The sequence below is a fragment of the Danio rerio genome, chromosome 8 (genome assembly GCF_052040795.2).
Source record: "Danio rerio strain M-AB ecotype USA chromosome 8, GRCz13ab, whole genome shotgun sequence".
NCBI classification, from domain to species: domain Eukaryota; kingdom Metazoa; phylum Chordata; class Actinopteri; order Cypriniformes; family Danionidae; genus Danio; species Danio rerio.
In genome coordinates, this window is record NC_141028.1 from 33,166,016 (window position 1) to 33,190,640 (window position 24,625).

The following is a 24,625-nucleotide window of genomic DNA, read 5'->3' on the forward strand; positions in this document are numbered from 1 at the left end:
AAAAAAAAAAGTTAATGGGCTCAAACCGTCCGTCTACTGTGGGCTTAATCACTGTCACTGTCTCCTTCACTGTCAGCCTCCTTCACTTCTGTGCTGAACTTGTACTCCTGATCGCAGCCCATGTAAGCGTCGCTCATGAAGTACAGGGTGTAGTTGTGCACACCGACCACAGGAGCCACAAAGTCCAGCTTCACCTGTGGAGAGAGAGAGAGCACGCTGTAGTTGAAGAAAGTTTTAAATGGTACATTTAGAAAGTCTAAAATAACGTGTGAGAATGTATATTCTGCTGCTTTTGGATAGAGGAGCAGGACTGACCTTGGCCTTCTGCTGCAGAGTTAACCTCTTGATTGAGATCAAACTGTTTGATTTGGGGTCACCGATTACAACCCACCAGCCTTCTTCACGTTTCTGCACAAACGGACAAGATATTATTTAACTCATGTTCATTGGGCAACACTTTACAATAAGGTTGTGTTAATTAATGCATTTATTAACATGAACAAATACTGTTATAAGTGCAATGTTCATTGTTTGTTAACGAAAAAATGGTTGTTTATTTTTAGTTCATGTTAACTCATGATGCATTAACTAATGTTAATAAGCATGAGTTTGGATGTTGATAATGCATTAGTAAATGTTAAACTATGATTATTAAATGCTGTATTGTTCATAATTATTTCAATATCCCGACAGACACTGACCTGAGGGAAGAGAGGGGCGATGACGGGGCCTGTGACCTCCTCTTCTCTCTCCAGCTGCACCTGCACCACTACTGGACTCCCACTGCAAACACAAGAACACTCATTCACACCTCCAGCTGATTATGGAAAAAATTCTGTGTTTCGTACAACCACACTATATTAAGCATCTTCAAAAGAAAGAGTTTGCACCTCTTGATGTCGTCTTTGTCAACCACTTCATACGAGAGCTCAATGTTGGGGTATCGGTTACAGAAACGAGCCACATCTGCCACCTGGACATCCGAGAGCTGAAGGAGTCCAGTGCGATCCTCATCCTCCATCTCCATGATATCAAAGATACTCTCCACACCCTACAGACACACACACACATCAACAAAACATAGACAGTCACACAAAACCATACCGCCAAACCACCAGGGGTGGCGCTTTGCTCTTAAATGTGACTCTTCTGTGCTTTCATCTTATTTAGGCATGCAAACACTGAAATAAATATAAAAACAGCGGGATTCCCTTTTCTTTTCATTACAGGGGCCATCGCTTCTATGCACCCTCAAAACATTCATATAGCAGTGTGTGACTGTCAACTGACATGCTTCCTAGTGAAAAAGAGACATTGTTTCGCAAACAGATTCTGTACACGCGGTTTGAAACGGGGCAAAAGTCTGGGTTTTGAGTGCGTGTTTGAACAGATATATACACATAATAATAATAATAACATCCAATAATGTCGATGATGGCGGGGTTTTCTTTTCAATTACAATTCATTTAGTCCTAAATGAGCATATAAAGCAAGTAATCGAATGCTTTTATTTTAATGTTAGATGTGTGCATTTTTTACAGTGACACCTGTTAATTGATGTAATCAAACAAAAAATCTAAATAAATGAGATTCATTCAGTGTTCTTTTATCAGAATGAGTAAGTTATACAGTCAACAAAAGATTGAGATTTTATAACTTGATTTTATTTATTTATAACAGCTATTAATTTTAATAAGATGTTTGTTAATTTATTTGCTGTTAATGCAAACTATTTATTTATTTTGTAAATAATAATAATAAAATATACCAATTTAAATGTTAATTTACATTAAAACAGCAACAGATGAACATATTTATTTATTTAGGGACTTTAAGGAGAGGGGGTATCCCTTATTATTGTTATCCCTTATTTTCACATCCCAATGTTGACAGGTATGGTTCTACACAAGTTCTTCATGTTGTCCCAACTCAAATCGATTACGGTAATCGTTTTTACAAATTTAAGTGGATTAAACATGAAACGATTCATTTTAAATAAGTAATCTGAACAAGCAGAAAAAGTCATTTTTGAGTGTATCTTGTTTAGTGTTAAAAAGAAAAAAAAAATTCAGAACCACATGAGGGTGAGTAAATGACACAGACTTTTAGATTTTTTTGGGTGAATTATCTCTTTAAAGAGTCTACCTTGTCTGTGCAGCGCTTGATGAGTTCAGAGGTGAAGTGTGGCAGCTGTCTGAGGTACGAGTCTTTGGACCACATGGCTTGCGTGACCATCTGTGCCAACTCCATAGCAGCCAGTGCTGGACTCAACCAGCCGTTACTGGAGAGCACGTCCACACACGCCTGGATCAGACGCACCGCCTGAAGACAAACACCAGAACTTTAGAAACACTGAATATATGAACGTCAACATAACAAAAAAAAAGGAATGATGTTTGAGATGATGTGCGGGGGGAAGATGACTGTGTTTGAGATGAAGAGCAGCTAGAAGGCTTCTGCGGTCGGAAGTTAACACATTTATTTATATTACAAATATACAATTACTGATTTTACATTACTTAAAGTGGTCTGCAAAAGCACTTCTCTAGTGCCATATTTGATTGCCAAACGTAATTTATATTGTGCATACAGACCTCTTATGTGCACCCTGACTGTATGCCTAATTTAAAAATAAAACTATATGGCATCTTTTGTCTGATAAAAATAAAGATTTCTGGTCAAATGTTTGAAATAAACAAAAATCTTTAGTTTTTTTTTTAAGATGTCTAATATGTTCTACATTTTTTTTTGTTTCTTCATTTTCTGTTACTGATGTGAAAATAGTGGTATACTTTCAAAGGTTTGGGGCAAGAATTTTTTTAATGAATTTTTCTTTTTAGCATCGCTGCATTAAACCGATGAAAAGTGACAGCACAGATATTTATTATGTTACCGAAAGTTATTACTGAAACTTCAAATTAATTTTGTTGTTTTGAACTTCCTATTCAAAGATAAGCAGCAGTCATGTTTGTTTATCATTGATAAAAATAACATTATCCCTATTATGACAGAGCAACAACAACAATAAATGAGCAGCAAATATCCTTTCTGAAGGATTCTGTGACACTAGTGCAATGCTGGTATATTAAATCATGCAACACTGAAGCGTCATGGCTGCTGTAAATTGCAGTGTTTCAACTTTTATGTTGCCTAAAGTGAAAACATTTTAACACTTGTAACTGGATAACAGAAAAAAGCATGTGAAAATATGATTAAGACCTTGCTGAGGATCTCCTCGGTGTCAGACTGCAGCTCTGCACTCAGCTGCATGCGGGACAGGTGAGCCTGGAGCAGCAGGTTGGTCTTGACGTGAGGGTCGTTGAATTTGGGGTTGTTCAGTTTGTGAGGGACTTTCTGAGCCAGCTGTAAAAATCAAAGAGAGGATTAAGCGCTCTGATCACGTTTTGTTGTAGAATTTGAATTAAAGGTGCATTTTTCTCACCTGTCGTAGCAGGGTGTCTTCGTGGTGCCTGATGGGAATGTTTTTATACTCTGCAGCGTTGGAGATGATCTCGATGAGGCCACGCACCTTTGTCTTGGCATTCAGAGACATACTGAACAGCTCTGGAGAGAATACAAACACAGGGTAGCTGAATCAGATGACACAGACATGATGAGAAAATCAAGAAGCAAATGAATCATCTTAACATTTCAGAAACTGAACATATTAACCAGAATCTGAAAATAAAAACATGCATGTTAGAATGACCATTTAAAAGACTCAAATTGGTCTTTTTTATGTTGATTATTAAATATTTTAGATGAACTAATTTTTATAGTTTTGGCTTTTGGAAAATGAAACTTAAATGTTAGTTTAAGTTTTGGTTAAAATAAATAAATAAATAAATAAATAAATAAATAAATAAATAAATGGATAAAATAAAATTTTAGGGCATCACAATTTTTCCATCATAGTGATTAAATTATTTGCATGACATGCATGTTTTTTTAGGATAAATTGTCAAATTCCCTGATTTTTCACTGAATAAAAAGCTGTATTTTCATGACCTATACATCTTTATTTTCAAAACAAGAGGTGCGAGGCTATTGTAATTTAAATTTGTCAAGACCTACAGTCTAATTCACTTCCATTTATTATTTAGCCATACAAAACAGCTAGTTCAGCTGCTTAATGTTGTCAACTGCAGTTTTCATCATATGACTTTAATTATAATGTATCATCTTAAACACGTTGGTTTGAAGCACAAGTAGTCTGACTGTTCACAGCTGACCTGTGGGAACTCTGTTATATAATGTTGAAACTAAGTGCAGCCTCTTTTTATATTTAATTCAGATCTACTTTCATCCAAAAAACAAAACAAAAAAACATCCAGAACCAAATGCCAGCCTACATTTTCCCAATAAATTAGTTTCACACATATATAAAGCAGAATACAGAAAAAAGATCAACCATGGCTTCTGTTCTATTGTAAATGAAGTGTTAAACAGAGAGAGTCCTCACCAATAGTAGTGTAGTTGATGTAATAGTAGGCTGCGATCATGCCCAGATTCAGAGGTGCCACGTCCATCTCATCCTCAATGCTGATGCACTTGGATTGTTCCAGATCCTGCAAGGTGTTTTCCACCAGCTCAGACAGATGATCTGACAGGTGACGATGAGACATACCTGCAAATTCAAATGCAAAAAAATATATATATATTTTTACATGAGTCACAAACAGTCAAACCTGCAGCATAAAGTCTCTAGATTTAGTAAAGATGTGCAGGCTTCTGTGCTTCATCACCCTGCAGATTGTAGTAGTTGGGATTCTGGGTCATTCTGCGGTACAGGAAGGTCCATGTCAGGTAGTCCACAGCATCCTGTTTGTTTTCCACCGTCTTAGTAACAATCTCAGCATTGAAATGGTCATGAAGGCAGTGGTCCAGGTGAGATTCTACAGGCAGAGGTTCATAGAGGAACTTCTTGAAGAAGTCCTGAAGAACAACGAAGCACAATATTATGAGGAGTTGAACAAACAAGTAAATATATTGAAAAAAGCATGGATCAGAGTCAGTTTTACCTTTTTGGACCCTTGACACATGATGACACAGCGACCCTCATCGTCCTGAAGAGGACGGTTTGCTTTTCCTACCATCTGAAGCACATCATAGATTGGGTAGTCCACATATCTGATCAGAGGAAGAGAGGTGCACAGGGTGAATACTGGGGATGTCATTAATGGTCTAAGATCAGTAAGTATTATTAGTAAGTAATCTTACGCATGAATTTTGCCATTGTAGTACTGTGTGTCCATGACAATCACCAGGTGGGCAGAAATGTTAGTGCCCCAGCAGAGAGAGCGAGACGCAACCACCACCTGAATTGCACCTGCATAAATAAAAAGAGGAGGCTTGGTCATATCTTAATCACCCAATTAACTTTATACTGCATCTTCAAATCTATTTACAAATTGTGTATTTCCAGGTCTGTTTGAAACTGCTGGAATTATGGCTCCATGAGTTCAGTATATGAGGAAAAACACAAAGACTACTCAGGAAATCAGAATGCAAAATAAATAAAAATAAGAGAAGAAATACAAACAAAAGAACTTGGCAGAAAATTAAACATTTTGACAGTTTTGGCACATTTGAAAGTTTTTTTGGCAACCAATTATATCTCAAATATATATTTTTATACATGCAAACATAAACAAGCATAAGATTAAAACTTTAGGTCTTTTGTATCTCACCAGAAGTGAACAGATGCTCCACAATCCTGCGCTCTGTAGGTGAAAGGCCCTCGTGAAGATAGCCCACCCCGTTAGAGAGGGTCTCCTTCAGTGTAACATCAGAGAGATTCTCCATAAATGGAACTAGATCCTTCTCTGTTGAGTGCAGGAACCTTCAGAGACAAAAAAAAAATGCTGGAGATGAGATGTCTGATGGGAAGAAAACTGATTAAATATATAATAACCAAATAAATCTTTTTTCAGCACCTCTGGGGAACCACATCTGCAGCACAGAAGGTGAGGATATCAATAGCTGTGAGACGTGTCTGGCGTCTTGATGGCACAAACACCAGCACTGGCTTGGATGGGGAATGTTTCATTATGGCATGATACACCGGTTTAGCCATGGACAGCAGACGAGTCTGTGTGTGACTCACGTTGAAGCCCTGAAAAAGTTATGAGGATTATCAAACAACAATTTTCCAAATGCAAACATCAAGGGTTCTGTTTGTTTACTGCTTTTAATGATGCACATTTTTATAGATTTATTCATAAACTGATGACCCAAATAATATCTGAATATTTGAATAATATCCAAATAAGATCTAAATGGGGTCTGACCAGGTTGTTTCCGCAGTGTAAACAACACTTATGTGGTTGAATGCATTCATACAGCCACAAAAAGCCAGTTACTTTCAACCTACTGACCTACTTCTTGAATATTTTTAGATTGTGATGTTAAAATATGGACAAATATGAAGACAAATATCTAAAATGCACAATATTCTCTCACAAGTCTTGACCAGAACAGAAATTAAAGTGGCTTTTTCTGTATAAAGTCGGATATACAGTGAGGATTGTTGCTATCGAATGAGCTTATATGCGTACTGGGCTTATAAACTCCCAATCACTTTTAAATATTTCCAAAAAGTTTAGGAACTGTCAGCTTTAATTCGTGAGGTGCATGGTTGAACGTTGATCTGTCAATCATCTAAATCTGACCAGTCAGGAGGATAAACTTTCTGAACAGCAAGTGCTATATAATGTGTCATGCATGACAGGGTTTTCAGAGATTATAGTTTACTGGGGACTATGCTTTACACACAGGGCGACCAGGCATCCTAGTGCTGAAAAAGAACCTGTATGTGTAGCAAAAATTTGTCTCATATCAATAGCTATTATGAAAGAGAGAAAAAGAGAAAGTGGCTCTAAAAGCAACCAAAGTGATGTCTTCCTCTGTCCATGTTTTTATGGCAAAGAATATCATGTGATGGCTTGTATATCACTACATCCGAAAGATTTACATAAAATCTTTTGTGACAATCAAAATCTGAAATTGGTACACCAGGATTTTGTCTACTTTTGATTGCATCAAGCAAAACACATCTTTGAAAAGCTTAATAAAAAAAAAATACAAAGTTAAAGTTTGACAGAAGTTCAGACTGACCTGGATGTGAAGCTCCAGAGGAACCGGCCTGACATTGGGGTGGAAGTTGAAGGTGGCTGTGGTGCTGCAGCCGAGCCAATGAGCCACATCTTTAGCATTGGACAAAGAGGAGCTGAGGGCCACAATGCGAATGGGCCGCTCAATCTGAGAGGAGATGTACCTCATCCTGGAGCAAATCACCTCTAACACAGGCTATGAGAGATATGTGAAAATTAGAAATATATATAATTTTTTTTTAAATCACGGAAAAAACAAAAATGAAGAAACAAACACTTACTCCGTTGTCTCCTCCAATGAGATGAACCTCATCTATAATGAAGAGGCTGACGTTTTGCACGTTCTTCCTCTGTTTCCAGCGGCGAGATAAAATGTCCCATTTGTCTGGGGTACTGACAATGATGTCACCTTTACCCAGCAGCTTCAGGTCAGTGCTCGTCTCACCGGTGAGTAAAACAACCTTCTTGTTCAAATTTTCCTGGAACTTCTGGTGCCAATCAAGGAAGACCTGCACAAAAAATATGACTCAATAATGATGTTTACACTCCACAGAAACTATAACATTTAAAGTGATAGTTCATCCCCTAAAAAGACAAATATATCGTCCAGTGAAGTGGTTCCAAAGCTTTTTGATTTTCTTTTCTCTGTTGAACACCAAAAAAGATTTTCTGGAAAATGCTGAAACTGGTAAACACTGACATCAAAAGTATAAAAAATAAATACTATAGAAGACAATGGCATTCTTCACACAATCTTTTTTTGTTTAACAAGCAAGAATTAAAAGTTATCAGGATTGAAACAAGTGGAGCGTGAATAAATTATGAACATTTTTGAGTGAACTGTTTGTTTAATCTCTTGTTTATGAACAAATAAATAAAAGGAAGAATTGTGCTTTTTTCATATTTCATGGTACCTCCATAGTTTCTGGCAGCATTGCATTTTCAACATCACATTTCAGTGTCTTTTATAGGGTTCTAACACTGGGTTTCTACAGATTTCATCAAGACAAATTTAAGACTTCTCAAGACCAGTAATAATTCAATTTTAGACTTATACAGGTTTAAACTAAGGATTTTTTTTTAACGGCCCTGTATGATCATCAGGAATCGTGTAAATGTTTTTAGTTTTTCTTCCCTGGTTAGGGTATTTAATAGTGAATTTGCTGTAAAACAGCTGTTGTAAATTATATCTCTTTGCAATAAAAAAACTTAACTATAAAAAAAGGTTTTATTAAGATGTATTGTTAGTCATTGGATGGATGTCGGCCCAACTGAGTAGCTTAACTCGGACAAAGCAAAAGTTTTAGAATTTTCAGACTTTTTAAGACCAAGCGTTACAGATTATGTGAATTATTATTAGAATAAAATACTTTGCTTGCACTTGGGGAAATACCTGTTCAGCCAGAGCCTCCATAGGTGTGATGTAGACACAGCGACCCTCTGCATTGTGGAGCAGCATCCTGAGAATGGCAAACTCTGCACAGATGGTCTTCCCGCTGCCCGTTGGAGCACCAACAAAGACATTGTCATCGCTGTTGTACACAGCATTGAACACTAAGGGGGACAAAAACAGTTTCATTTTGAGGGAAGACTTGGATCAAAAATGGAGCATATTATGGGGTCTGTGAGGGCAGATACCTTGAGTCTGGATTGGATTGAAAAAGGGGAAATTCTGGTAAAGGCTCTCGAAGGCTCCGTTTCTCAGAGCAGACACAGGTAAAGGCTGCAGGTCCAGCAGCTCAGTGGGAGGAGGATATTTCTCCGGCAGGATCAGGTGACGGAAGGAAACAGGCAGCTGTGTTTCACATGCTTGAGAAAGACAGTGCAAAAAAATTACCTTTAGAAAACACATTTACATATGAAATACTGTAGTATCTCCAGGGCTCAGATTTATTTATTTTGCTCAACTGTTTGGAAAGAGTTATAGAGCAATAAATTCAGTAGAACAAGAATAACTTACAAAGCCAGCGGTCTGAAGCTATGCGAATGAAATACTGTGGTGGCAGTGGCTCAAACACAGGTACAAAGAAAGTCACAAGATGTTCATCCTGAGCGTACTTGGCCTTCAGGAGGAAGTACTCGTGATGAAGGACGACCTCACTGTCTACATCCTCCACCAAGATCCAGAAGGCTTCCGATGAGCCATGTATCTAAAACAAGCCAACAGTGAGTCTCAAGCTCATATTACAAAAAACCTCCTGGAGTTATTTACTTCTTTAGTTTAAGACTGACCTTGTCATCCCACTGGAAATCGGGCGTGATTGTGAGCTCCACTTTCAGAGTGGAGCGTGTGATGGGCTGCAGATGAACTGCCAGGTCCAGTTTAGGGAACTGATGGACGTACTTGTGAATGGTCTTCCCCATCTTTGGCATGCGGATCAACTCACCTGAAATAGACCATGAGGTAATTCAATAAAACTGCACATGAATATGACAACATTGCTTGAGTATAATAATTAGCAATTCTCACCGATTTCATTGTGGTTCAGGTCATAGAGACGCTCGAAGGGGAAGTTTTTCTTCTCAATCTTCTTGATGACTTCTTCGGGAAGCTTGCGGAACTGACGCAATGGAGACATTGACTGCCACCTTGATGAAAAACAACAAAAACAAATGATAGAACATCACATGACAAGACAAATGTATATACAGGGTTTATGCAGGTTTCACCAAGTTAAATTTAAGACTTTAGGACATTTTAAAGACCATTATGAATGAAATTTTAGACTTATACAGGGCTAAACGCAAGGATATTTTTTAGAATATCACAGTTGGAAAAGATTTTCACTTGCCTCATCATAAAAATAATAATAATTTAATAAAATAATAATTATAATATTTTAATAATAATAGATATGTCAGGTTAGTATCCTTTGCAGTTAATATATGGATAACTTCTAAACAAATGCTATAGTAAGGAAAATAATTAAACTATTATGGTAAACAGAGTTAAAAATGAAATTTTTAATTAAAAAGTTGCATTGTTGTATTGGTGTTGGCCAGATTATGTAGATTTACATGAACAAAGAAAAATTAAGACCTGTTTTAAAAAGATTTAAGACCTACAATACAATGTTTCAGCACATTTAAGACTTTAAGGCCCAGTGGACACCCTAATATAATTATTCTTTCCAAAGTCAACATCAAGACAACTCACATCCTTTTGTCAATCATCTTGCAGAGGTTTAAAGTCTTGTCGGTAAGCTGGGCCCAGCCTCTGCTCAAAACAATCTCAAAGATAGCCCTCATCAGCCTGCCAGCACTCTGCAAAAGTCGAACACAATGTTAATACAGGAAATCAGTCAGACTGAAGGGAAAAATGTTTTTTTATTATAAGACAAGATTTTATTCTACACTCGCCTGCGTCACATAGACCATGTCAGCCATTAAAGCAAAGCCCTCCAGTTTGAGCTGAGAGATATATGCCTGCAGCAGCACGTTAATCTGAAAAATAGACATAACGTTTAAGATAAAAAAGGATCAGCCAACTTCACGTACAACTGACATGTATTTAAAAAAAAAAAAAAACCTTTGCACTGGGTTCTTCAATGCTTTCCTTCACTGGAATAGGGACTCGCTCGAGCAGTTTCTGAAGCTCGAGTTTTTCTTCCTGTCAATCAGAACGTAAGAACCACGCTTGTTAAATCCTGGAAGCAGATATTTGGATGAACCAATTCGTCTGGTTAAATAAAACAAGGCACGTACCTCTCTGACAGTAATGTTCCTAAACTCAGATGAAAGCGAGAACACCCTGAAGAGCTCGATCTCACTCAGTGTGGGCTTTAGCAGCTGGTTGTAAGTCATTATGGACTCATGGGTGATGTAGAAATGACTGGCGATGCGCCCCAGGTCTGTCACCTTCAATGCAAACACATTAGCCATCATTTAAAGCACATCTGTTGCTGCCGTTTAAATATTTAATCAATAGATTCAGGCAGCCGTGCTGAAATCCATTATGCCATGCTGGGGGATTTCAAGCTGGTACAATCTCGGCATTGATTGTGCATATAAATCATCTGGATGTGCCAAGAGGTGTTTAGAGCAGTGGTTAATGTGATGAGCAAGAACAGTGTGTACCTGAAAGCTGCCAGATCTCTTGTCGTATTTGACCAGGTTGTTCTTCTCCAGGACGGTAGCTGCCGTGTGCACCAGGTCCATCCTGCGACGCTCCAGCAGGGGGTCTATGCTGCGGTCGTCATGGGACACGCCGTATAGTGTGGGGTTACGCAGCATGCGCACATACAGGTATGTGTATCCCAGCCAATTTACAGCATCCTAAAAAAAATAGACCAATCACTGCTAGAGATGTTGAATTTACAGAGAAATACTGCTGTTAAGCATGTGCAATATTATCTGTAGAAAATAATATTTTCAAGTGTGTGCTGTAGAAAAATGACAATGTAAAACTTTAATTCTGGAAATAAATCTAGTAATGGTAAGGTTCCAATAGTCAAATAGTGCAATAATAATGAGAAATACATTATTGTACTTTTTACCGCAAGCGTGAGCAGTGGTATGGAGAGTAGAGGCAGCGCGAAGGCATTTGCCTTTCACACTGACTGCGCCTGCAGCGCACAGCTCATCAGCAGCTGTTGCACAGATCAATCTATCTCTGTCTAATCTATCTATCCATCTATGCACTTTTTTTTTTTTACTTTTCATCTGCATCAAGGCCCAGGGCAACTTCCTCCAAGGCTGTTTCCTTGACCTGCAAGTCTTTATTTTACAAATGATATAGATCTTAAAGAACTGTATGCGTCTCAAGCTCTATGAGGAGTGTCATTTATGTCTTTTAGACATGTGGTATCATGTCATTTTGTTTTTGACTGTCAGGATAATGTAGGATTAAAGTTATAATAATATTTATACGTGATCAAACCAGTGTGCAAATGAAGCAAAACTGATACTAAAATGGTTTTAAATTTAGTTTTGTAGTTCGGGCCCAAACAAATAATTGTTGCTGTTTTTATTCGTTTAAGTTCATTTGATTGAATATATAAAAACCAGTGGATATTATCAATGTATTTGTTGGGTAAAATTACAACTTTTTACTATCATTCAATGTGCTTTTGGTCATTTTTTTGTCACTTTATTTAAGCGTGAGAAGCGCGGCAAAAATAGACCCACCGCTGAAAATATCACTTCAGTGGCGCTCACACCTTGTGCTTATGCGCTGCTTCTGTGCGCAGTATGAAAGCTTTAATCTGTTAACATCAACGCCAAAAAAACATGTGCTGCGTGAATATGAAGTAAATATTTTGCCAATTTACTCAAGTACAATAAACAACTTTAATTTTGAAAACAAATTCTTCAACAATATGCTTCACAATCAATCAAAAACTATAATTTGGAAGACACAGAAAGCATTAGCAAAGCAACATTTTCAACTTCATAAATATTGAGTAAAAATTATGACTGATGTTTTTAAAATTAGTTAAAAAGTTATATAAAAATTACATTCATTTTTTCCCCCCAGAAGTATTGGAAAATACTAGGCATAATGGTATCTTTATTTAATGATTATTATTCACAGCAATATGTAAAATTACAATCTATGTATATATTCCACATCTTATAAAGGGGGTGCCACAAGTAGACAGTTAATTTTTTTTTAAAACCGCCTTTGATATATCACCAAAAAACTAATTAAATTAAACCTATATAAAAAAACACCTGCTATTAAACTAACCATAACCCTAATCCAAATGCATTTACAACTCACCTTGGCATTCTGCACGTTGCCCAACACAATCTCTGCATTCAGCATGTCAGCTAGTTTTCCCACCATCTGGCTTTCGATGGGCAGCTGCTGATTGAGCAGGGACAGGTAATACTGCAGCTCTCCATGAGAAGTGATCAGAATACCCTCTCCTTTAGAGTCATATTGCGGTCTGCCAGCACGACCCAACATCTGCACCAAAAAGTCAAGAGTTATTACCCACAGTTCAATTAACTTCTTAAAAGATTGATGAAAAACACTGACCTGTAGGATGTCCAGTGCTCCCAACTCCGTCCATCTGCCTTTCTCTGGGCTGTAAACCTGTGTGCCTTTGATTATGACAGTGTGAGCTGGTAAGTTCACACCCCAGGCCAGAGTGGCTGTGGAGACCAGCACCTACAAAACACACATTCATGGGTTTTAGGATTTAGAAAACAAAATAAATTTATTTATTTATTTTTTTTTCCCTCACGGTTACTAACTAACCTGAATGTGACGGTCAGCAAACAAATCTTCTACCAGCGTTCTGTCCACTCTGGTCATTCCGGCATGGTGAATAGCAAAACCATACGGCAGAAGATCCTTCAGCTCCAAGTTCTGCAACCATAAAAAAATTAATTAATTGATAATGTGTGTAGAGGACAATTAATTGCTCCAATATTAGTTACATTTTAGTATTCACTGATGGGTATACTATTAGCTTTATCAACACACTGAGTTTGCAATGGAATTGCTGGTTTATTAAACAACAGCAGACAAGAAGCATGTTTGATCCTGGTGTAAAAATTATGGTAAATACTTAAGTGGGTGTAAATGATCTAAAAAATTCATTTGTATGACTCAACCACTAATATCTCAAATAATAAAAATAATATCATAATAATATCTGTATTCACACTTGTAGTTCACTTTTCTTGGCTTGTCTGGTCCAGACCAAAAAAAAAAAACAATAGTTGTGAGATCAGTAATATTTCTGAATTCTTAAGATTCGCTGAATAGATTTTTATTACTGTCAAAACTTGTTAAAAACAAAACATTGCTGTATCCTTGGCTAAATGCACTCCTTGTATGTGATTTTTTTTTTATGATTGCTTTTTTGGTCACATCCTGTGACATCATAGTCTGTTTTTGTCTCTGGTCTGTTGCATTGATATTTCAGTTTAACCACACCAGAGTTAGACAAACCATTTATTTGGTGCATAGCAGTGTTCAGATGGCAACTATTACATTTGTTCAATTTACCACACTAACAATCGCACCAGATTTCACTGCTATTAAATCAATTCTGCCAAGTGTGAACAAACCCTAAAATGATGAGCTAACCTTGCACTGCTCTGCCTCAGTCCTCAGGACCTCAGTGGAGGCTGAACCCTCCCTCAAGAATAACCCCAGAGTGTCCTTCTCCAAACACATGTCCCTGATTGCTCGAGCTGTCTTCCCGGTCTCCTTTCTCGAGTGCACAAACACCAACACCTGGGGGAAACAACATGTATGAAACAATAAAAAAGACAATATTAATGACTGAAAAACTAATGGGACACATGGAAGTACAAAGGACTAATCATGTTATTGTGTTGAGCTTCACACCTGATTTTTTCCAGCATGCTCCATGATCTTCTCATAGACGATTTCATTCATGATCTGAAAGCGTTTGATGGCCTTTTTCTCTGTAATTCCCACATAGGTTTGTTCCAGAGGCACAGGTCGGAAACTATAAAACAAAAGAAAAAAGCCAAACATATGTTCATTATTATAGTAAAAACATATTCAGTGTTTACCAAAAATTGTTGAAGACCACCATTCACAATCTCACAACAGCAGTCCATTTCTCACCTGTTGTCGAAGTAAAAAAGTCCCTTTGATGGATCCACACGAAGGCAGGTTGCCACATCCTCATAGTTAGGCAGCGTGGCGCTAAGGCCGATAAGCCTCACGTCTTCCTGCGTCAGCTCCACGTTACGGATGGTTCGAGCAATCAGTGACTCCAGGACTGGGCCGCGGTCATCATGCAGCAAGTGGATCTCATCCTGTAAGGCAACGCATGTTTATATATAACACAAAACATACGGAGAAACACTGAAAAGAAGTTAAAGTGAAACCTTGATTTGATTACTTACAATAATGATAAGGCGCACAAGCTGTGTATAAGTTCGTTCTCCTCCTTTCCTTGTAATGATGTCCCATTTCTCTGGCGTGCACACGATGATCTGAGTGGCGTTTATTTCCTCCTTGCACAGCTGATGGTCTCCGGTCAGCTCGGAAACAATGATGCCATAACTAGCCAAGCGCTGCAGGTGTAAAGCAACAATATTTTAGAACTGTATAATTTATTATAACATTAAACAAGTATAAAAGTGCTAATGTTAAATCTATGTCTTAATGTGGCCTCACAACATTATCTGGCTAATTGTAAAACTGTAAATTCATCTGTCTTAAAATCTTTCCTGTTATTATGACAAGAAGTCACTAGAAATAAAACTTGCTTTTAGTTGAGGAACTATGAGAGATGAAATCAAGTTGGTAACACTTTTAAGAAACGGTCCATTAGTTCATGCTAGTTAATGTTTTTACTAACAAGAACAAACAATTAGTAATACATTTATTACGGTCTTTATTCATTTTGTTAATGTTAGTTAACATTAAGTTAAATAATGTTAGTTCATGTTAACTTACAGTGCATTATGGTCAACAAGCACAACTTTATCATTTAATAATGCATTAGTAACCGTTGAAATATGATTAAAAATGCTATACACGCTTATTCATACTTAATGTAAGTAAATACATTAACTAATGTACCATTATTCTAAAGTGTTACTAGAAATGTAAGATGTTTTTACCTCTATGTTCAGTGTTCCTACCTTGCCAAAGCTGCCCACCATCTCCTGTACCAGTGAGCGCATAGGAGCGATGTAAATGATCTTAAAATCTGCAACATTGATGGTGCCATCCATGTTAATGTGCTTTCCGATCTCTCTGAGCATAGCCATAAGAGCAACATTAGTTTTACCAGCACCCTACAGGTCATAGAGAGGGACAAAAAATCTTTAAGTAAAATGCACATAAAACTGGCAAGTTCTACATTATATCATTTATCTTTGTTTTCCAGTAGACTAACCGTTGGAGCGCAAACCAGAAGATTCTCATCAGTCTCCATAGTGGTTTTGAAGAGTTTACTCTGTATGCGATTCAAGGATTTAAATCCTTCAAATCCAGCTTGAGCATACTTGGGCAGTTTCTCAATACCCACCAATGTCTTTGAAAGAAATAAGAGAAAAGTGAAATACTGGCCAATCAACCAGCAATTTAAACTCTGTTGTATACACTTCTGTTCAAAATGGCCAATAACATTTTTTTTAATGGAAAAAAAAATGTATATAGCAAGACAGCATTAACATGATCAAAATTGACAGCAAAGATGTTACAAAGTATTTCTGTTTCAAATCAATAGTGTTCACTTAAGCATAGTGATTAGAGAACAGCGAAAATAAATCTTTCTTGCGACACAAACAAACCACATCCATTTTGTTATATGGATATTCACCATATTAGAAAGATTTCTGAAAGATCATGCAATACTAAACAATGGAGCATTTGCTCTGGAAATTACATTTTGCCATCACAGGAATAACAATTAAATGCTAAAATATGAATACAGTTTTAGATAGCAATGTTTCCACAAGATTTCAGTATGATCTTTGATAGCTTTTGAAAGCTTAATAGCTTTTTTGTTTTACTTAGCCAACTTGATGTGGCAATAAATTAACCAAAAATCCCTATCCCTAATAAGAAAAGAAAAACTAGCAGATAAATACCTCTTCATCACCAAAGGGTTTGGGTTTGAGTGCAGGCACATGAACCTCCTCATAGCCCTTTCTCTGTTTGCGGAAGGAGCCGTCAGGCAGCTGGCAGCGCTTGTTGGCCATGAAGTGACTACCTTGAGTGAAGGTCAGATCTTCCAGGTCTAATAGCTGCCTTGAGGACACAGACTAAAGACAAAAAACACAGAACAATAAAGTGTCACAATGCACATTAGGAGTGGTTATCAAACTGAGAAAAATTACATTTAACTCTAATTTTAAGAGGTGGACACAGCATTAAGTGGGATCTACCTCGCCATGATCAATGTCCATAGACTCCAGATCATCCACACGAGATTTTCTCATTCTCTCCCTGCGAGATCTCTCCTCCTGCAAGAAAACACAACATCATAAATTTACAGACAGACATTTGTCTTTAAATGATTAAAATCTCAAACAGTCCAACACTAATGTGAATAAAACCAGAGGGCAATTCCTGACCCTGATGATGTCCTCTTTTTCAGTCTCTTGCAGCTGGTAGAGAACTTTGGAAAGATCCTGATCGGCCTCCATTTTATTAATGATCTTCTCCTTCTCTGCTTCACTTTGAGCACTGGCCAGCATGGTGCAGTACAGGACTAAATATGACAAAAAAGCAACATTAAAAAAAAAGCAGTATATCTTTTTAACATTAAGTCACATTGGCGAAACATTCTCAAAAATTCCAATCCATTTAATCCAACACAATCTACTTACTCATCCGCCTGTGCTGGCGCAGGACCTTGATGAAGTCGAATGTGTTGAAGCCTAAAAGCAGCACCAACTGGTTCTCACACTCTCTGTCATCACTGGCAGTCTAACAAAAAAAGTTTTCATTCAGCAACTCAAAAACAAAACAAATACAAACAAATCCCTTAGTCTCTAAGGACATGAACATTCTCTACCTTAAGGATCTCCAAGACCTCGTCTGCTTTTTTCTGGGACACGATGGCATCGTTGTAGAAGCGGCTGAGCTGTCGCTGAAGCCAGAAGGCATCGATGTCTCGAGGGTGAAGATCCTTCTTTTTGGTCATCATTACATCTCCTGTGTTTCCCAGCTATGGAGAAAGAAAATGATAAGCTGGTTCTTGTACTTTATATCAGTGATCTGTAAACCCTATAATTATTATTTATTATTATTATTATGTACTTATTTATGATCCAGGTGTAGTTTTTTCATTGATTATTTCTAAAGCCTGGTTTCCAGGATAAGGCCCTAGTTTATATTTGGCATACAAGTAATTTTTTATAAAAGTCCTTTAAAAAATCTTGAAACAAAACAGACGATATATTTTAAGACCTGTCAGTGCAAACTTCCTCAAGTTAAAACAGCTCAAACTTCTAGGCCTAAGATTAAACTGAGGGTTGGTGACAATGTATTTTTGGTTAATTGTAGCCTTTGTAATATTTTGTGGCTGTTATTGCTTTTTGTGTGTTTCCATTATCTAATCTGTAATAAAGTTGGATTAATTGCAGGCATTTGGGTAATTATATTTAATTGTGAATTTGCAACTGTAACAGTTTATTATAGTGTTTATTATCTATAAACAATTCATTAAAATTATTGACTATTTGAAGCAGTATTACAAAGGTAGCTTACATAAAATGTTAAAATAACATTAAAATCTAACTTTTAAATAAATAAATAAATAAATATGACAATTTAGTCATTAATAATAATATAAAATTGTGGGACCCAGTGACCTGCTTGAAAGTCACTGCTTTATTATAACATGCAGAAACACGTGGAGCATGTGACTTACATTTGCAGTCAGTGTGCTGCTTTCATCTGCCTCTTCTCCCTCACTGTCATCAGAGCCTTCATCCCGAACCTCTCCATACTGGTCCTCATCACCCTCCTGCAGATGAACCAACAGCACAATGACGTCACTTAAAGAGCAAAAAACACATTATCATAATTCAACCAAAGCCAAAGCTCACCTCCTCATCGGACTCAAACTGCACATTGACTCCATAGGTTTCATCAATGTTGTCATCTGCAAAAAGACAGACAGTAAAGCACAATCTACCTGGACATCAAGTTGAGGAGAGCTTGGACACCAAAAAAATTAAAATAAAATACCCATATTCTGTAGCTCTTTGTCTCCTCCATAGTCAGAGATCTTCTTTCCCAGGTTGACCAGGACATGGTAACGTGTGTCATCTGTAGGCCCCAACAGCTGCTCCACCTCCCTCCTCCTCTCTTTGTCTCTCATCTTGTCATTTTTCAGCACAGCCAACACCTCGTCTGCTGCTCCACACAGGATATCCCTTGGCTTAGATTTTAAAAAATATATATGTAGTTTATATTGTGATATTTTAAAAAAATTCTATCAATTTCTTACATTCATAACATACAAAATTAGCCCAAATTTCTAATAAAGCATTGTCATTTTACACTTAATGGATTGTTAAAAATAGAGATTCATAAAGAGATTAACTTTTGCTTTATCAACATGTAATTTTGCAATTACACAAACATACAAAGGTCAGCACAATTTTTTTGATAGATTTCTGGATGTTTTGAAACAGTTTCTTTAATCCATGTTCATTGATTTGAACAAAAATAAACACAAATATTTAAAAAAATGTAATTAATAAAAAAAAAGATTCAAATTAATCAACATTTATACTTTATATAAATATATACTTTAAATATAGATTTTTAAAATATAAATCTGTCACCAATAACAAAAAAGCAGTCATCAACCAGAATTTTTATAACAGCGCATCCCTAGCAAAATCTACAGTAGTTCCATTAAAATTTCATATTCATAGCACATATGAACAAGGACACTGTTCCTACCTGATCTCCAAGAGCGGCCTGAATGAAGCTGAGCAGGATTTCATATGTTTCTCTGGTCTCTTTGGTTTTAGGTTTGTACACAATGCCCACCATCTCATCAATGCCCTCAGACAACAGTGTGAAGCCCTTCATCTTGTTGATGTCATGTCTGTCCTCGTCTCTCTTTCTCCTCCTGCATCACACAATGCACCACATTTGTTTAGTAAATCCTTGACTCATTTGAGACATTTTTACCAGCAAACTTGATGCATTTGTGATCAGACTGACTTTGCTCTCCTCTCCTCCAGCATCTGAGGTTTGGTTCTCTGGCTTCTGTCTCCCATTTTGGTCCCCTCCAGTTTTCCGACCAGAGACAGCACCTCTCCGGTGGGCTCATCTCTGCGTGTTCGGTCGATCAGAGATCTGTCTGCTTGCAACACCAAGTTAGAGTTCTGTGGAAGAAACACAAACACTCACAATCAGTTTGATGGTAAGTTTGAGTCTCAAGCTCAAACTGGCTATATGCATAATAAGTGCGTGATGCTATAAATCTATCTTGTTGCCATGATTGTTGAAGCTTTTATAAGAATATGTGATGTTTTCAAAAAGATTAATTCAACAGGTATAATAACAAAAAAGTAAATTGCAGATTAAATTGCACAAGGATTATGAAGTACAATAAATAACACTTTGCAACAATAAACATTACTAATACATTAACTAATATTGAAAGTGAGAAATAGCTACATTAAAAAAGTAATGCAGTTAATGTTAGTTATTAACAAGTTATTAAACATTAACAAGGAAGTTGACATTTGCCAAGACAAATAAACGGTTTACATGTAGTTTTCATTCATCAATTAAGTTTAATTAACTAATGTTAACAAATGAAGCTTCACTGTAAGGTGCTAACATACAAGTACATAAAGAATATAACTATTTTCAATGAACATCTGACATGTTATAACATTACGCTGTTACACATTACATTATAATGCCAACATGCATTATAGATGTTATTTATGACAATATATTGTATATACCATATTGTATGAATATCAGCATGTCTAATCCTTATCGTTATGCTAAAACACAATATCATTTAGGGCTGGACAATCATTTGAAAATTAATCGAAATTAACATTTAGAACCTATGATTGATCTAATTTTCCCAGGTCAATTTTTTCAAAAATCTTTTCCTACAGGATGTGGAGTCACATGACCCTGCTCTGTTAAGGCTGATTTATACTTCTGCGTCGAACACACGGGTATGGTCCGGCGCAGCCTTTGAGAGGAAGAATACCCATGCACCTCTCAAACAATGTAACTACACGCTGCAAGTTTGCATTAAGAAAGCCACGCCAGATATGCCTTGAGACAGCATATTTTCTATTACAATAAAATTATTTTCCACTATAATTTGTTTACAAAAAAATAAATAAAATCAAGAAATGCACTGTTTAAACTATTTACAGGATATACAAGAGTTATTTTATTTAGAAGAGATACTGTTTATTATATACTTTTGAAAACATTGAAAATAATTAATTTTGCTTCCAAATATTTATAGAAAAAAAGTGACTGTTGGTTTAAGGCAGGGGTCGGCAACCCGCGGCTCTAGAGCCGCATGCGGCTCTTTAGCGCTGCCCCAGTGGCTCCCTGGAGCTTTTTCAAAAAATGTTTGAAAACAGAAAAAGATGGGGGAGGTAAATATATTTTTGTTTTAATATGGTTTCTATAGGAGGACAAACAATCTTAACGTTTTCCAATGCTGTAAAAGTGTGTAAAATATTTATTTTCAACATTTCTGTCAACGAAGATTTGCGTCATAGCCTGCGACACATGGAATAGGCAGGTGGCTGTTGTAAACTATCCGGCGGCTGTGTGATGCGCCATGGAGCGTAAGCTGTCTTTGCCAAAGATGTACAGCGGGGCACGCTCTCTCATTTTCCCTCCCTGAGAGAATTCAAAGAAGCCCATCCCTATCACTCACTCAACGGTGATTATTTACAAGGTGCGATCGTTGATATGCAAACTGCTTTTGGGAGCAGATTTTGCGAGTGGCGAAAGGAAAAAACGAGACTGTCTTTCCTTGTCACACACCCCTGGAGATTGACCCTTCCTTGTTGAGCACATTCCCAGTAAGGGGCACGTTATGCACGTTCACTTTGATGTTGTTTTTTGGAATCCTCAAAATAAAAAACATCAAAAATCTGATTTCTTTACTGCATTTCTTTAATTTCATCAAAGCAAAACATAATGCATTAATATTGTAATGAAGTTAAACTTGAACATTAAACATAATTCATTGATATTGTAATGAAGTTAAACTTTAACATTAAACATAATTCATTAATATTGTAATGAAGTTAAACTCGAACATTAAACATAATGCATTAATATTGTAATTAAGTTAAACTTGAGACGGCATCGTACAAAAGAGTAGTCACGTGGTGCGTCATTCTCTACAGGATGCACTGCAGGAAAAAAAAAACATTTAATCATGAAGGCTCAGTATGTATTTGTAGCCAACTAAATCATTTTTATAGTAGGCTAATACAGCTAATAAAAACACATGCAGCATGTGTTGCCTTCATTATAAGGCTTATATAAGGCTTTTAATTTTTTTGCGGCTCCAGACATATTTGTTTTTGTTTTTTTTGGTCCAGTATGGCTCTTTCAACATTTTGGGTTGCCGACCCCTGGTTTAAGGCAACGTGTGCTTAAATATCAGTTGTTCAGCATAGATGTTCAATAAATAGTAATAGAGAGTAGATAGTGTGTGTTTCCTTCAGTTATTTTAAAATTATGTAATGCACCCTTTAATAATCTCTCACTTGTAGTATGGGATAAAAAAATTAAACAATTAATTGTTCATTAATCGTAATAAAATAAAAAGGTTCAATTAATCGAGATTTTGAATTTAAGCCAAATAGCCCAGCCCTAATATCATTCAAAGCAACAAATCTACTAAATTAATCACAATGCTGTCTAGAGAGATAACTCTAAATCGTGTTTAAAGCGACAATTCACTCAAGAATGGAAATGTACTCACTCTCAAGTTATTAAAAACTTTTAAGTGTTTCTTTTGTTGTTGAACTCAAAAGACAATATTTGAAAATGTTGTAAACCGATAACCACTGACGCCATTGAGGTAAAATTGGTATTATTTTCACACATTCAGACTTTCTCCTAAATATAATTTCAGAAAAAAATTTAAAAATCGAAATAGTGAAATCAAATTAGCAGCCAATGCCTATCAAAGTACAACAATGCTCACAGTCAAATAATAAGTGCTAATATTGTATTGAAGTCATACTTAATTGTGATTTCAGATCGAATATTCAAAGTACCATGGTAAACAATACAGGGAGCATGTCACAACAGGTCACTGAACGCATCTACCAAAAACCAGCTTAACCTCAATATTGACGTCATAGTAGCAAAAATAAATACAACGTTAGTCAATGTTACCGGTTTTCAGCATTCTTCAAAGTATCTTACTTTGTGCTCAATAGAAGAGAGTCAGACAGAATTATAATTTGCGTTGAACTATCCCTGAGCTCACGCACACCAAAACAAACCGCTTCAGCGCGCTAAAAGATCTAATTTAGCCACAAAGCATATAACATGTCATAACAAACTACTAGACATGTAATAAAACTTACCGCTTTGTATTCATACTGCAAACTACGCGCAGTAACATCCGCCATGGCTTCGTATTACTGTAAGTGCGCTGAAATGAAAGTCTTCTGTATTAACCAGCACACCCGGTGCTAGCGGAGAGAGAGACTGCTAAACAAACCACACAGCACTCATATATGGAGCTAGTTATTCAAAACTAGGTTAATGTGCACGGACAGCGCGTACACTACAATATTATTAAAGTAGAAAAGAACTCTCTTTTCTTTATGTGGATATCCACACCATACGCTCGAAACACGCACGACGGTTTCAAAACGTAGTTTGGTGTGATTTCCGCTTCCGGGTTCAGCCAAACTGAAGTGTAGTGGACGAAAATGCTGCCTCTTCTGGAAAGTAATGTTATTAAAGATATCTGACTTCTGAAAAAGGGAATTTCAAAAGTGACGCCAAGGCTACACATTTTAATTAAGGTTTTGCTCTACAGACACTATTCTTTTTCCAAGGTTTCTAGCCACTTGGCATTTAGCCACAAGTTTGTCGTTGGGAAAATATATTTATGATGCTTAAATTTGACTAAAGTACTTTATATACATAGGACTTTTAATTAAGCTACAATTTTAAAATTATATTCAACTCACCAGTGGCTGCCTGTCTGAACTGCCTCAGCTGAAGTGTACCTGCAATTGGGAGGTGTTAATGTCAAGCCCTGTAAAATACATGTTTATATCTAGTTATATACAGTTAAGGTCAGAATTATTAGCCCTCTTTTTTTTTTTTTCTTTTTAAAATATTTTACAAATGATGTTTAACAGAGCAAAAACATTTTCACAGTATGTCTGATAATATTTTTTTTCTTTTAGAGAAAGTCTTATTTGTTTTATTTCTGCTAGAATAAAAGCAGTTTTTAAATTTTTAACAACCATTTTAGGGACAAAATTATTAGCCAAATAATCATGGCAAAGATAAAATAAATCAGTTATTAGAGAATAGTTATTAAACTGTTATGTTCATAAAATGTGTTGAAGATATCTCCTCTCAGTTTAACAGAAATTGGGGGGAAAAAATAAACGGGGTCGAATAATTTAGGGGAGATAATAATTCTGACTTCAACTTTGTGTGTGTATAAAATATTTATAACAATATATACAATTAAATATATGTTTATATATTTACAAAAATATGTGACACATTTTCCAGTAAAATACATGTTCATAATTTAAAATATATAGATATATACACCAATATGGCTGTAAAATACATGTTTATATATTCATAGAAATATATACACACAAAATATGGCAATAAAATATGTTCCTAAATTTATACAAAAATATATACACATATATTCCAGTTATATACATGTTCGTGTATACATAAACATCATTTGTTTAAGAGAGCAAGGAATTTTTCAACAATATTTCCTATAATGCTTTTTCTGATGTAGAAAATCTTTTTTTTTCTTTTTTGGCTAAAATAAAAGCAGTTTTGAAGGTTAAAATTATTAGCCCATTTAAGCTATTTTTCC

At 36.3% G+C, this 24,625-nt stretch overlaps 1 protein-coding gene across 1 annotated transcript; it reads right to left on the reverse strand.

Moving 5' to 3' along the window:
• Nucleotides 1–44: 44 nt before the first annotated feature.
• snrnp200 (small nuclear ribonucleoprotein 200 (U5)) lies at nt 45–23,168 on the reverse strand. Its single transcript, NM_001123257.2, has 45 exons — nt 23,124–23,168; nt 19,744–19,907; nt 19,477–19,648; nt 18,754–18,946; nt 18,612–18,667; nt 18,434–18,529; nt 17,576–17,728; nt 17,388–17,487; nt 17,133–17,269; nt 16,944–17,021; nt 16,647–16,820; nt 15,950–16,087; nt 15,693–15,848; nt 14,949–15,119; nt 14,665–14,858; nt 14,419–14,542; nt 14,155–14,304; nt 13,318–13,428; nt 13,096–13,227; nt 12,835–13,023; nt 11,190–11,387; nt 10,818–10,970; nt 10,642–10,722; nt 10,473–10,556; nt 10,270–10,376; nt 9,583–9,701; nt 9,345–9,499; nt 9,073–9,262; nt 8,751–8,921; nt 8,506–8,666; nt 7,394–7,621; nt 7,117–7,308; nt 5,937–6,115; nt 5,691–5,842; nt 5,221–5,329; nt 5,022–5,130; nt 4,746–4,935; nt 4,463–4,627; nt 3,443–3,564; nt 3,220–3,363; nt 2,146–2,322; nt 891–1,051; nt 702–783; nt 316–408; nt 45–194 (listed from the first exon to the last, which is right to left on the reverse strand). Exons 1-45 carry the CDS (start codon nt 23,166–23,168, stop codon nt 45–47), a joined length of 6,405 nt encoding a protein of 2,134 aa, NP_001116729.1.
• Between the last annotated feature and the right edge of the window lie 1,457 nt (nt 23,169–24,625).

Bases quoted from the DNA above. Each gene is read 5' to 3' on its own strand.
- snrnp200 (NM_001123257.2), bottom strand. From the start codon at position 23,168: ATGGCGGATGTTACTGCGCGTAGTTTGCAGTATGAATACAAAGCG. The intron at 2,323-3,219 runs GTCTTAATCATA...GTTTGTCTTCAG, and splicing joins CCGAGGAGATCCTCAGCAAG to GCGGTGCGTCTGATCCAGGC. The intron at 784-890 runs GTGCAAACTCTT...TTGTGTTTGCAG, and splicing joins GACAAAGACGACATCAAGAG to TGGGAGTCCAGTAGTGGTGC.